Consider the following 14,364-nt stretch of genomic DNA (forward strand, 5'->3'; position numbering starts at 1 on the left):
AGCTTCGCTTTTGTTGCCCAGGCTAGAGTGCAATGGCATGATCTCGGCTCACTGCAACCTCTGCTTCTGGGGTTCAAGCAATTCTCTTGCCTCAGCCTCCCAAGTAGCTGAGATTACAGGTACCCGCCACCACAGCTGGCTAATTTTTGTATTTTAGTAGAGACAGGGTTTTACCATGTTGGTCAGGCTAGTCTCGAACTCCTGACCTTAAGTGATCCACCTACCTCAACCTCCCAATGTGCTGGGAATACAGGTTTAAGCCACCATGCCTAGCCTCTTAAAATTTTTTAACGGAGTCTTGCTATGTTGCCCAGGCTAGTCTCAAACTCCTGGGCTCAAGTGTGAGCCACTGCACCCAGCCTACCTGTTTCAAACTAGTATAGTCTACCTTTTGATTTGAGAGACAGTGGAAAAGGTCTCTCCCTTGAAAAGAAATGTGCTTATTTGTGAAAAAGACTGAGAAAAGTCTTCAACTTAAGCCCTGTGAGTTTGCATAGTCATAATTAACATTTAAATTTATTTCAAATCTATGGCTTTTCTGTCATATTTAAGGAAAGTACAGGTTATTTTAAACTTAGATTATGCAAACAAAATTACTAGTAAATGTGCTGTTTGTTCTGAAGCTTAAGTTCTAAGGTAGAATCCCTGAGTGTGAAATAGTAGAAAGAGAGGAACATTTAAATATTATTCACACCATGAACAAATGAGCAATCTCTAAGCCATCCATCTTAGCAAGATTTAATTATGGGTTTTTTTTTTCCTTGCCAGAATCTGCTGGCTTTGGTCAAACTACACAGACTACACCTCCAGGAGCTAGCAGGACAGTCATTAACGCTACACACTGTCACAAAATTAATATATGTTGAAAGCAGATAGGAAAGTCTGATGGATCCCCACAGGGGTGCATTCATGCATTACTCAATTATACTTTGGAAGAAAGCAATCATGCCAGAGATGACTTCTGTTGGTAGACTAGTTAGTTTTGCCACAGAAGCAAAAGCACAGTAGTATTACTGATAAGGCCAACCAGAATGGTTTAATCTTTAGGGCCACTGGCCCCACAACAGCCATGTTGCTAATTCCATTTTTAGATTTATACCCAACAGAAAATTCTTGTACATGCGTACAAGAAGGTCCACTGCAGTACTGTTTTAAATAGTGAAAAAAGAAAAGGAAGAAGCCTAGAGGTCCATCAGCAGAAGAATGAATAAAATGTAGTATTTTTATTCAGATATGAGTTAAATAAACTAGATTTTTATGTATGAATATTGATAAATCTCAAAAAATGAGAAGCACATTATAGAAGCATACATATGAAGCACATTTAACATGTATAAAGTCCAAAACCACAAAAAAATCATATATTGTTTATAAATACATTCAAACATAGTAAAAATACAAAAACATGGGCAAGAGGATACGCATCAACTTCAAGAGAGTGGTTACCAGTGAGGAGGAAAAGGAGAGGAGAGTGGGATTAGCGAGGGATACAAAGGAGATTTAAAGGAGACTCTGATATTTTCATTTTTTTTTAAAGCAAGAGAAACACTGTTACCAACAATCCCATTTCTAGGAAGGAAATGACTACACAAATATATAAAATGTACAAATGAGGTTTCAGAATGCTCATTATCATTGTTGTTTAATAACTGAGTAATTGGTTAGGGTACCATATGCCAGCCCTTGTCCCATGCACATATAATCATTTAATCTTTGGAACACCCTTGGGAAAATAAGCATGATGAGTAATTTGATGTGTTAGTTTGGTACACAGATATTTGGTCAAACATCAGTCTAGATATCATTTTGAGTCTTTTTTAGATGTAATTAACATTTAAATCAATAGACTTAGAATAAAGCAGATGATATACCACAGTATGGGTGGGCCTCATCTAACTAGTTGAAAGCCCTAGGAGAAAAAGACTGAGGGATCCCAAGGAAAGAGAGATGTTGCCTCCAGATTTGAACTGCAACATCAACTCTTCCCAGGGTCTCCAGCCTGCCAGCCTGCCCTGCAGATTTCAGACCTGCCAGTCCCCACAATTGTGTGAGCCAATTCCTTACAATGTCTCTCTTGTCACACGCACATACACATGCATCCTATTGGTTCTGTTTCTCTGGAGACCCCTGCCTAATATACTAAGACACTGCTGTTTCTACATCACACAGTTAGTTGGTTGGGCAAAGTCAGATTTGAAATTTGTCTAGCTCCTAAACTTGCCTCTTACAGGAAAAAAATTTCAAAACATGGGTCCTGCTTACAGATGGTCAGGAACATCATTTTAGTATTGTCAATGGATAAATTTTCATTTTTCACTAGACATCATCACTACTGCCTTTTGTCTGGGTGGTGCTTTATAGTTCCCAATGGCATTTTTATTAATTTTCATAACAAATGAGGTAGGCAGAGCAGATATTAATCACAACCACGCAGGAGGGAGGAAATGGGTCTCTGAGGTTAAGTGATTTGCTCAAGGTTAGTGGCAGAGACAGAGGGCCTGGGCCCCAGATTCCCTAGTCCACTGCTTTTTACTCTTAAGCTGCTAAAGGTCCCAGAGTGAATTCCCTATCTCTTCCTCCACGCAGCCTTGATGACAGAAGTTTTTTTCTAGTGATTTCCCTTATTAGATCAAGACCATTTTTAGGAATCCAGGAGGACAAAATACTACTACTGCTTTTCAAAAATAAGCAAGTCTCCTAAAGAAAAATCAACAAATGTGTCTCTGAGGGTGGGAGAAATATTCTAAGATAACTTCATTCAACTATCCTTATAGCACTTTATCCACCCTCCATTACAGATCTTCCTTCGAAGTTACCTGCAATTCGAGTACTTAGACTTAGAATATTAGGTAGTAGAACCAAGAGATGACAGAAGAGAGACAATTACACGAAACATCTCAACAGAATAATCTAACATACCTGGGACTGCCACAAAGAATTTGACAGCATCCCGGTGCCCATGGAAGCAAAGCTGTGCATGTGCCATTGAACAATAGGGTATAAAAGTCCCTGGAGTCACTTTATCGCTGTTTTCATCACCATATACACGGATTACACTTCCAGGACGATTTCCCGGTAAGCCTGAGGTTTTATTTGCTGCAACAGAAAAACCAAATACCAAATATTTTCCCCTAGAAAACAGTAATGAATGTAAAAGGTTACTGGTTAATCCTTATGATATTATCTAAAAGCTACAGCCAGTTGAGATAAAACAAGGATGGCAATGCCAATTCAAGACAAAGCTGGGAAAAAAAGAGATACAGCATGCTAGTTATTTTTAATTACCTCAGTAAATGGTGTAGGGGATTTTGCCAGTCTAGCAATAAGTAAGCTTATTTTTTAAATACATCTATTCATTTAAAAAAGCATTTTAGTTAAAAAAAGAAAACAAATTTAAATCTTAGTTGTGTCTGTTTCGTTTTTAATGTCCATGTTAGAAAGCTAACCATTACACAGTTTAAAGTAAATGGGTATATTTTCAAATAGTCTTTCTTTATAGTTTATCTTCTGATTTTTCTCCCTCGCAGTAAGAATATTTCCCTTGAAGGGGTTGGTAAAAAGCTGTGCTTACAAGAATCCAGTCACTACAATAAAGTAGTTTTTATTGATATCAGACCGATGGTGTGCTGCATTATTGTAAAACACCAGACTCACAAAACATCCCCATTCCATAGGCAAGTTAAGTAAATGAAAGAAATATGATCAGTAACAAGAGTAAACAATGTAAATTAATGACAGCTTAAGAGATGTTTCATGTTTATACTGGAAGGAAAGTAAAGTCTGAAAAAAAGTTCAGCTGCAACAAAAGATGATAAATAGACTAAGCTGCTGAGCAGTTTGGTGGCCATGTAACAAACATTAAAAAAAAAGACACCTGCTGCAATGCAGTGACTGCAAGTGGATGACATTTAGGAACATTCAAGAGGATATTCTAGAGGAGTGGTAACAGCCTTATAGTGGCTATCAGAAGCCAGGAAGAAGAGCTTGGTTCAGGATCTGCACTTACCCCTCAGCCCCAGTAAACGTCCCTGGTGGAGGATTACGGCTAAAGTGAGAAAGGAGGAAAGGGGACATGGAGAGGTGCACGACAGGGAGGAGAGAATTACTGTGAGCCACCACTCTCAGTGTCTTCTACCTGGTAAACCTGGCGCTCAAAGCCCCTAATGAAATTAACAAGATCCCACTTGGCATAATACCAAGTAACACATAAAAGTTCTTCCCAAAGCTTCTATAGAATCTCTGCTCAAAAAAGAAAATCTGATTGATGGTGGTTTTGGGTTTTTTTTTAAATAATAAAGCAATGTTAGTGAATCTGAATCAAAATATTAAGAACTCAATGTGCAGCATTTCCTAATGCTAAAATTTCTCCTTTATTTCTCTTTTCCTTTCTCTCTCTCTCTCTCTCTCTCTCTCTCTGTGTGTGTGTGTGTGTGTGTGTGTGTGTGTGTGTGTGTGTTTGTGTTTTAAAAAAGAAATTCTGTTCCAATTATTATGCTAAAATGAAACTCTTATAAAGAACTGAAATGAACTCTAGGGGATCCTGCAATCTCTTCAGATATAAGGAGAAATCTAAATATGACTTGTAAGTAACTGCAGAAAAGACAACTGGGATTGAAAACTTGGGTTCTTTTAAAGGCTTCCAAAATAGCTTCTAGTCTTTGTCCCTCCTCTGGCCTGAAAAAAGGTAAGGTGATTCTGAGGTGTATATTTATTAATGTATTTTATGGTCTTACATTATTCACTTTTAAACCATTCCCTGCCATGAATTTTGCAACACAAAAACATTTACTTAATGGATGATTGATGTAATGGAACATCATATGAGAAACACACAAGGCATATTTTATTCATAAAAACAATAAATCACATTCTTTTTAAAATAGAAGATAGATGGAAAGCCTTGCTGAACTCCTGAGAAACTTCTTCCACAACTGTTTTCAAACCTCAAATAAGACAAATGGAATATCCTAAACTATCTGCTAGGAGATATGAAAAACTAGGATGAATGCCAGGTAGTGTTTCTGGATAAAGGTATATATAATAAGGCTTAAGAAAAATGGACTTCAACTTTTATTTCAAAGATGAAATAGGACTGTGATTCCTTAATTGTAAAAAAGAGCTTCTCACAATGAAAACCTTTTAATTATGAGTATTGGTCTTGATACATGAAAACTTATTTTCCTAGAGTTTATAAGTTTCACTGAGTGAAGTTAACAATAGCTAGATCTTTGCCATCACTGATTTTCTGAGCTAACACAGATTTGAATTCCAGGCATAACTATTTCCTATAATTCTCCTATTTGTCCCATGGCAGTTATCTAAAAATATACTTACTTTCTGTCAATGGGATGGAGATAATGACACCGTTTCCTGTCCCCACCCACAAACGATTACAAGACACCATGAGAGCTGTGATCCTCACAAAAGAGAAGCCCAATTTTCCAGTCCCTGTAAAGAAAGGAGGGAACACTTTATTGAGAAACTAGAGTAGGCACTGTGTTACATTCCAAGTTCCTTAGAAGTAGCAGGATTACAAAACAAAACAAAATAAAAAACAAGTAGCAGGATTGATACAATACAGAAGAAATGTGACTAGAGCTAAATGGATGTTTCCTGAAAGTTCATATCAAAGTAAACTCTTATTGGGGCTTATTGTCTATCTGACAATTCAGGGTCAATGGAAAAAGAAAAGCTTAAAAGTGGGTAACATACCTATTAGTTAGAATTAAAGTACACAGGAAGTAAGGCACATCAGAACTGTGACATCGGATTTACTTAGGGAGCTGTAAAATCAAACCAACACATACAACAAAAAACTCCAGCAAAAAACAGTGAAGCTGGCTGGGCACGGTGGCTCACGCCTGTAAATCCTAGCGTTTTGAGAGGTCAAGGTGGGACAACTGCTTGATCTCAGGAGTTTGAGACTACCTGAGCAACATAATGAGACCTCATCTCTACAAAAAGTACAGAAATTAGCCAGGCATGGTGGCACATGCCTGTAGTCCCAGCTATGTGGGAGGCTGAAGTGGGAGGCTGAAGTGGGAGGATCATTTGAGCCCAGGAGTTTGAGGCTACTGTGAACTATGATAGCACCACTACACTCCAGCCAGTGCAACAGAATAAGACTTTGTCTCTAAAAACAAACAAACCCAGAGAAATCAAGTGTCCTTTGCTCTTATAAGCTGAAAAAGTTCTGGTTGCTCTTAAGTTTTCTTTGCATAGACTAAAATCTTTGTAAACAAAATCTACACTTTTCCCCTCAGTTATATACTTGGGTTCTAAAGCAGTTTAAAAATTTTAAGTGTTATATAAAAACAATTTAGGAAGAATAAATGCATTTTTGTATTTCAAGTTAACTTTTGCAACTGATCTTATTTTCAGTGACTTGATAGGCAAATTTATTGAACAGAAAATATATTTAAGAAATACACTAGTCACTCATAAGTTCTACTGACAAGAACTGTGGGCATGATCACAGAATCAGTGTTAGAAGGGGGCTTAACCACCATTCAGCCTATCCTGGGAACTTTTAACTTCCAGTCAAAGTACATCCCTGAAATTAGTTTGTGTTTGCATGTGTATACATAGCTAGAAATAAGGTTTTCTGAGGGCAGTAACTCTAAATGGTTGAAAACCACTGATTCAGTTCATTTTTCATGAAAGGATTCTTTTATGACATTCCTAATAATCATTATAGCACTGGGTCAGGTGCTAAAAATAGAGCAGGGAATAAGACAAAGATGGTCCCTGATCTTCATGGGATTTAGGGTCTGTAGGAGAGAGATCACAATGATGACAAGCCCATAAAGAAAAACTATGACAGGACCTAAATGAAGGTCTCTCTTGAATATGACAGGTAGGCTATGACCTGAAAGCTAAGTAAGTTAAAAAGGGACCAAGAAGAACTTCCCAGGTAGACAATACAGCAGCACATGTGAGGACCCTGAAATGGGAAGGAACTTGTTGAGCTGTCACAGTGTGAGCAAGGAGAGTGTCTGAGAACATGTAAGGTCTCCCAGTCGTGTCACCTCACCTAAAGGCAAGAGTAGAGTGTGTCATGGTAATATCTGCACCTTGGTTATAGGCAAAGAACAGACTGGAATGGCAACAAGGAGCCCAGTTAGGAGGCTTATGGTTACCTGGGGATAAAAGGATAGTGGTAGAGATAAAGAAGTAACTGATTAAATATAGTTTCATAGGCAGACTTGACAGTTCCTGATGGCAGATCAGATGTGGAGAATAAGAGAGGAGGAGTCCAAAATGATCCCAACTTTCCATCAAGAACAATAGGGGCCAGGTGCACTGTCTCATCCCTGTAACACCAGCACTCTAGGAGGCTGAGGTGGGCCAATCACTTGAGCCCAGGAGTTTAAGACTAGCCTAAGCAACAGAGTAAAACCCATTTCTTTAAAAAAAAAAAAAAAAAAAAGGTAGCTGGGCATGATGATGTGGGCCTGTATTCCAGCTAACAGGGAGGCTGAGGTGGGAGGATCACTTGAGCCCAGGAAGTCAAGGCTGCAGTGAGCTGTGATAACACCACTGTATTCCAGTCTAGGTGACAGGGTGAGACCCTGCCTCAAAAAAAAAAAAAAAAAAACAAGGTAGATTGAAACATCTGTCTGACACTTTCAATGATAAAAGTTCACTATTCCTGAGGTAACTTAATTCATTGGTTCTACCCAGGATTTTAGGCTATTTAAAAATAAAAACAAGGGCTGAGTGAGGTGGCATGTGCCTACCTACAGTCCCAGCTACTCCGGAGGCTGAGGTGAGAGGATAGCTTGAGCCCAGGAGATCGAGGCTAGAGTGCACTATGACTGCACCTGTGCGTAGCCATGCACTCTATGCTGGGCAACAAAGCAAGACCCCGTTTCAATAAATAAATAGACAAATAACATAAAATAAAACAAAACACCCTCTTTGATTGGTAAAGATAAAACGCGTTGGAAGCTTACCTAACATTTTGCTTACATAAGGCTCAATGTCCACATCCTGTAGATGTTGATAAGTGTGTGCATGATAGAGACGGAGAGTAGAATCCAAGCGAATGGAGACCCACACGCCATCCCCCACCCATGCAAGCTGTCGCACTTGGCTCTCCTTCCTGGGATGAGCATCAAAAGATTTCTAGGAGAGATTGTCCAATCACAAAGTTAATTTTGCTACATAGGAGTACATATTTAAAACTATGCTAATTTGCACAACAAGTTAACAGACTATTAAAAGAGAAGCCCAAATATTACATATTAAACATGATTACTTTCATATACACAATTGCTTTCATCCTAGAATGCAAAACAAAATAAAGAACTAAGAACAAGATACTGGATTTCAGAACTATATAGGATATCAACTTATAAAAGCAATACTAACATATCCACACTATGTAACAATGTTCAACAGAAAGGCTTTCTTTCTTTTTTTTTTTTTTTTTTTGAGACAGAGTCTTTGCTCTTGTCACCCAGATTGGAATGCAATTGCGCAATGTCGGCTCACTGCAATGCCTCCCAGGCTCAAGTTATTCTCCTGCCTCAGCCTCCCAAGTAGCTGGGATTACAGGCACACACTACCATGATGGGCTAATTTTTATGTTTTAGTAGAGATGGGGTTTCGCCATGTTGGTCAGGCTGATCTCAAACTCCTGACCTCAAGTGATCTGCCCTCCTCGGCCTCCCAAAGTAGAGTGAGCCACTGCACCCGGCCTAACAGGAAGATTTTATTTCTGGATTTTACGTTGTTGCAGAGCCCCTGTGTTGAAATAACATCACAATTATAATTCATCAGGCTGGGTGCTGATGGCTCACACCTGCAATCCCAGCACTTTGGGAATCCGAGGTGGGAGATCTCTTGAGCCCGAGTTTGAGATCAGCCTGGGCAACACAGTGACACCCCAGCTCTACTATAAACACAAAAATTAATCAAGCATGGTGGTGCATGCCTATATTCCAAGCTATTTGGGAGGCTGAGGGGGAGGACTGCTTGAGCCCAGGAGTTTGAGGCCAGTCTGGGCAACATAGCAAAACCCCGTCTCTACAAAAAAACTTTTTAAAAAATCAGCCAGGTGTAATGGTGTGTGCCTGTGATATTAGCTACTTGGGAGGTTGAAGCAGGAGGACTGCTAGAGCCCAGGAGTTTGAGGCTGCAGTGAGCTATGATCACGCCCCTGTACTCTATCCTGGGCGACAGAGTGAGACCCCCTGTCTCAAAACAAACAAACAAAAATGCCAAAATATAATTAAACTAAAAGGAACCACACTGCTGTATATGTGTGTGAGATACAAGCTGAACATTTCCAATCCAAAAATCTGAAATCTGAAATGCTTCAAAATCTGAAAGTCTTTAAGTGCTGATGTGACACCATAAGTCACCCTGAATACATTATTTTTTTTTACTGCATTAATGGTGTATCATATTTTTGACTGTTATAAAGTATACGTGAAATATAAATAAATTTTATATTTAGACTCTGGGTTCCATACCCAAGATATTTTATTATCTATGTATATGCAAATATTCCAAAATCTGAAAAAATCCAAAATCTGAAACACTTCTGGTCTTCCGCATTTTGAATAAGGGACACTTGACCTATGTATGGGTGGATGGATGGGTGGATGGATGGGTGGATGGATGGATGGATGGATGGATGAATAGATGAATGGATAGATGGATGGATGGACAGGCAGATAGACAGACAGATAGAACAGATATAAAAAACAAATACCAAGTGGTTAACTTTGGGACTTCTAGGGAAAGAAATGTGATTTGGGGGAGGGTGAAAATTTTAAGATGAAGCTTTCACCTTCAAATTTTCTTATCAGTTTTTTTATCCCTAAACAATTAGAATGCACTTATGTATTGTGGCAAAAAAAAAAAACCAAACCAAACCAAAACAAAACAAAACTTGTAAGAAAACAATACTAGGAGATTTTCATTTTTACAACAAATTCCCAGTGCAATGTTATTTCTGTCTGAGACACATATGTGGATGTGCCTGGATACACATGGGGAGGGCAGGGAGGAATCCTCTTCTCAACCAATCCTCATATAACTAAACATATCAAGAATCATGTATTCAAACAAAAATACACATATATCTCTGGATACATGCACAGACACACATGTAAACATTCATGTATGAATCCTCTTTCCTTTTTAAAGAAGCCACTTCCTCCCCTCACAGTCAAAAACGGCAAGAGAGTTGAAGTAACACAGAAAGCTAAGATATTCAAATACATTACTCAAGTGCCCTTAAAACACACAGAACAAGAAAACAATTTCTAAAGAAGCTGAAAATAATTATAGTCCAACTGTCTTTGGATAATACAAATTCAATAAATACAGAAAACATAGGCTGACTTGCCTCTATTTTCATGGCCTTTGGCTGCACCACATAGATTTTGTTCCTATAGCCACACCAGACTTTGTCATGTACCACAGTCATGCAACGGATGGAATGATGAGGCCGTCCAAGGTCTAAGAGGTGATAGTTTGATAAATCCCACTGCCCGTCTTTAAAAGAAATAAAAGATTATAGTTAACACATACCACCTGCTACTCAATTTCAACACAAGAAACATTTTATTTGTTGTATAATTAAATTTATTGAGGAAGCACCCAAAGTACCATGTACTAAGTATATCTTTTATTTGCAGACTGAGTTCTTTTATTCCATAAGCTACCAAGTTGAAAGGGACCCTCAAAGATCATCTGCTTCAAACTGCCACCCAGTACCCCCTTCAAAACATGCTCACAAAAGCAGTGATGTGATAAATCAGTTACAAGTTATCTGTTTATCATATTTTTAGAATTAGAAATGACTTAAGGTTATTTTGGGAATAACGTCTCTCAATCACTTGCATTTTCATGTATTTTCTTGGGTAGAAGTTGAGGGTAACTCATTGCTAACACTTTAGGAATTATGCATACTACATTTTCAGTGATAATAGAAATACGAAGGAGAACCAGTCACCAGAACCTTGCTTTGCTTTCTTAGCTTTTGTGAGCACACTGCCTCATAAGGCAGCCATCCCATTTTCAGACAGCTTTAGTTGAAAAATATTACCCATACCTAGCTAAGTCTGCCTCTTTGTATGTAATTGCCCATTAGTCTGCAGTCTTGCAGAGTGGAAACAAAAGAATAAATCCAATCCAACCTTCTTCGTTATAGCCCTATGTCTTCTCCTTTCAAAACCAAGTATCTTCGGCATATGCTCTGTACCTACCACAGTTTATAGACCCTTCAACCTAACTCTGTTTTGTTGATGTCCATTGAAGATGCTGTTTTATCTAGCCTAGTAGAGCAGGATTATCACCAGTCCTGTCCTGAATACTTTTTTCTTTGATGCTTAATACATTAAACTCATATCGAGTCTATAGTCAACCTTTAGGTCATTCTCACTGTTCATACTTGTCTCCCCATCTTGTTCTTCTGAACTCAAATGCAGGACTTTATACTGACACTAACTAAATGTATTTTACTTGTCTTATTCTGTCAATATTATTTTAATTCAGTTTACCGAAACATTCACTGTTTAATTTTTTTCTAGGCTTTTCTACTTATTAGCTGAGTGACCATGAAAAAGTGGCCAAAATGCTCTGTGCTTCAGTTTCCTCATCTACAAAATGAGGATGACATGGAACTTTCTTAATAATTTACTGCGAAGATTAAATACAGATAAAGGGCTGAAAAAAGGTAAAATAGAGCCCTCTTGCTCAAAAGCAACTAACTGTCATCTACACAATGTTTCCCCAAGCCCAGAAAGATGGGAGATTTTGGGAAAAGCCTTTCTAAAATCCAAATTCACGGTACAGTATCTATGTTTCATAATACTTCCCAGATATACCAATCGAGTGGGTAGAAAATGATGTATCAGTTTTGGTTGACACATGTACCAAGGAGTTATGAAGGAATATATACATAAATTCCCTCTATTTAATTCACTCAAGTAGGGTTTCTGATATCACCCTCTATAGATGAAACAATGGTTTTAAAGGGGGAAAATATAAATAAGGTGACATGAAAATGATTAAACCTTACCCAATTACAAAATTCTTTTAAAAAAGTCCAAATGTTAAGTGGACACAAATTATTTTTAAAACATAGGACATTAAAAAAAATACCAAGTTTCTCCTAATTGCATAAGTATATGAACGAAAAACAAATGTTTCCCTATCACATTATTTAAAAGTACCATAAAATGCTAAACTACTTACCCATTGTGGTAAATACATTTTCTCTAAGGTATCTGTTAATGTATACCTCCATGCAGGCACTAATATATTTACTGATGTTGTATATTGTTAGTATTTATTTTTTATCCTACTATCACTTCTTTAAAACATAATAAGCAAATCTACTTAAAAATGCTTTGCAAAGCAACAAATTAGTATCCCTGTTATATATACATCCCCACTCACCCACTCCTCTGTGAAAGATTGCAAGGGTCCCATCAGCCAGGGCTACTAACACGATTCCCTTCACGTGTCTGTAAACAGGAAAGGGGAGTTCAGAACTCTCCATTTAGGAACACAGAAGGGACCACAGGGTACTCAACTAGTTCAGGGCCTCACAAAGGGCCTATCTGTGATGAGATGAGGAGCTGACATCAGAACATAAAGGAACAAACCGCTTTCTTCATTGTGCATGTCCTGCTATGAAAAAATGTCAGCTGAACTACACCAAAAGCATAAGTGATATCTCAGTTGTTTCACTTTCTGGCCCAAGCTTCTCCTCTCATCACAGACAATCAATACAAACTCCACAGACCACAGTGTGGAACCAACAGGGTCAGCTCTGTGGGCACAAAGACAAACTGTCTGATTTTATAGTGAACACACAGAAAAGAACTAGTAAATCAATGCCCCAGTCAACATACTTACAAACCATAAAGAATATTCTAAAATAGACATAAATTAATATGTATTGGTTCTTTCCTGCAGTACTAAAGAACTGAGGACTGAATCAAGCAAGTTTTCCTTTCTACTTGGTTTTCTATTATACAGTTTCATTCTCACTTCTTTAGTTCCATAAAAAGCGTTAAAAAACCAAACAAATATGGATACTAATTTAGTCATGAAATATGTATTAGCTTTAAAAGTCTTAAAACCTAGTTTATATTAAAATGCAAAGTTTTAACAAGAAGAATTTCGAAAATAAAACTTACACAATACTGAGAATCGAATCTTTAAGTTTAATGGAATGGAGACATTTCCTCCACTGGGCTACAGATGAATGGACATACAAACTGCAAGAACAAAGTCAACACTGGTAAGGCATAGAGAACATCAAGACACTGCATATATCTAATAATATCGCAAAGTTCATTCAGAAGGAAAGAACAGTAACATAGAAAATTTAGGAAAAGGTGCTGCTGCTTTTGTACAATGGTCAGAAAAGAAAAGTGACAGAGTAGGCCTAAGGTAGAGAAATAGACTACTGAGCAAAGAAAAACATATGAAGACTGAAAAGCAGGAACTAGTGCAATGCACAGTCAGTTTCACACACTTAGTCCTTGGGCAAAGCTCTTTTTGTGAATTACCTTACCTGTCTACTACACTGACCTATAACTTTTGGATGACAGAGTGGCCTACATCAAGAAGTGGCAAACTATGGCCTACAGTCTGCCACCTGTTTTAATCCAGTCTGCAAGCTAAGAATAGTTTTTACATTTTTCAAGGTTGGGGGGAAAAATCAGGGGTATTCTGTGACAGGGGAGATTCATTTGAAATTCAAATTTCAGTGCCCATAATGCTCTACTGGAGCAGTTACACTAAGTTTCCCAACTCTTCACTTTAGAGTATTGGACTCATACGGAAAAGATGCACTGCAGGTTGAGCAACCCTTATGTGAAATGCTTGGGACCAGAGGCGTTTGGATTTCTAAAGTTTTTTTTTTTTTTCTTGAGACCGAGTCTCGCTCTGTTGCCCAGGCTGGAGTGCAGTGGCGCGATCTTGACTCACTGCAACCTCTGCCTCCCAGGTTCAAGCAATTCTCCTGCCTCAGCCTCCCAAGTAGCTGGGATCACAGGCACGCGCCACCATACCCAGCTAATTTTTGTATTTTTTAGTAAAGACAGGGTTTCACCATGTTGGCCAGGATGGTCTCCATCTCTTGACCTCATGATCTACCCGCCTCAGCCTCCCAAAGTGCTGGGATTACATGCGTGAGTCACTGCGCCCAGCCTGGATTTCTAACTTTTTTCAGATTTTAGAATGTTTACATTATACACAACAGTTGAGTATTTCTAATTCAAAAATCCAAAATGCTCCAATGAGCATTACTTGTGAGCATAATACCAGTGGTCAAAAAGGTTCAAATCTTGGATTAGAGATGCTTGCAACAGTCATCTTGCTTAACCTTTGGAA

At 38.2% G+C, this 14,364-nt stretch overlaps 1 protein-coding gene across 16 annotated transcripts in view; it reads right to left on the reverse strand.

Moving 5' to 3' along the window:
• The window catches only part of SPAG9 (sperm associated antigen 9), a 145,725-nt gene that overhangs the window by 10,844 nt on the left and 120,517 nt on the right, over positions 1-14,364 (reverse strand). For 9 of the 16 annotated variants that reach the window (XM_032280056.1, XM_032280054.1, XM_032280053.1 and 6 more), the window contains 7 exons: positions 13,164-13,244; positions 12,418-12,485; positions 10,361-10,509; positions 7,956-8,127; positions 5,335-5,448; positions 4,007-4,045; positions 2,920-3,096 (listed from right to left, as the gene is read on the reverse strand). In XM_032280056.1, the coding sequence (XP_032135947.1) occupies positions 2,920-3,096; positions 4,007-4,045; positions 5,335-5,448; positions 7,956-8,127; positions 10,361-10,509; positions 12,418-12,485; positions 13,164-13,244 (800 nt within the window). The remainder of the gene's footprint in view (positions 1-2,919; positions 3,097-4,006; positions 4,046-5,334; positions 5,449-7,955; positions 8,128-10,360; positions 10,510-12,417; positions 12,486-13,163; positions 13,245-14,364) is intronic. The other 7 variants (XM_032280060.1, XM_032280059.1, XM_032280057.1 and 4 more) reach the window with 1 other exon arrangement.

This window comes from Sapajus apella, unplaced genomic scaffold, assembly GCF_009761245.1.
Source record: "Sapajus apella isolate SASKATOON/1434 unplaced genomic scaffold, GSC_monkey_1.0 scaffold12, whole genome shotgun sequence".
NCBI lineage: Eukaryota > Metazoa > Chordata > Mammalia > Primates > Cebidae > Sapajus > Sapajus apella.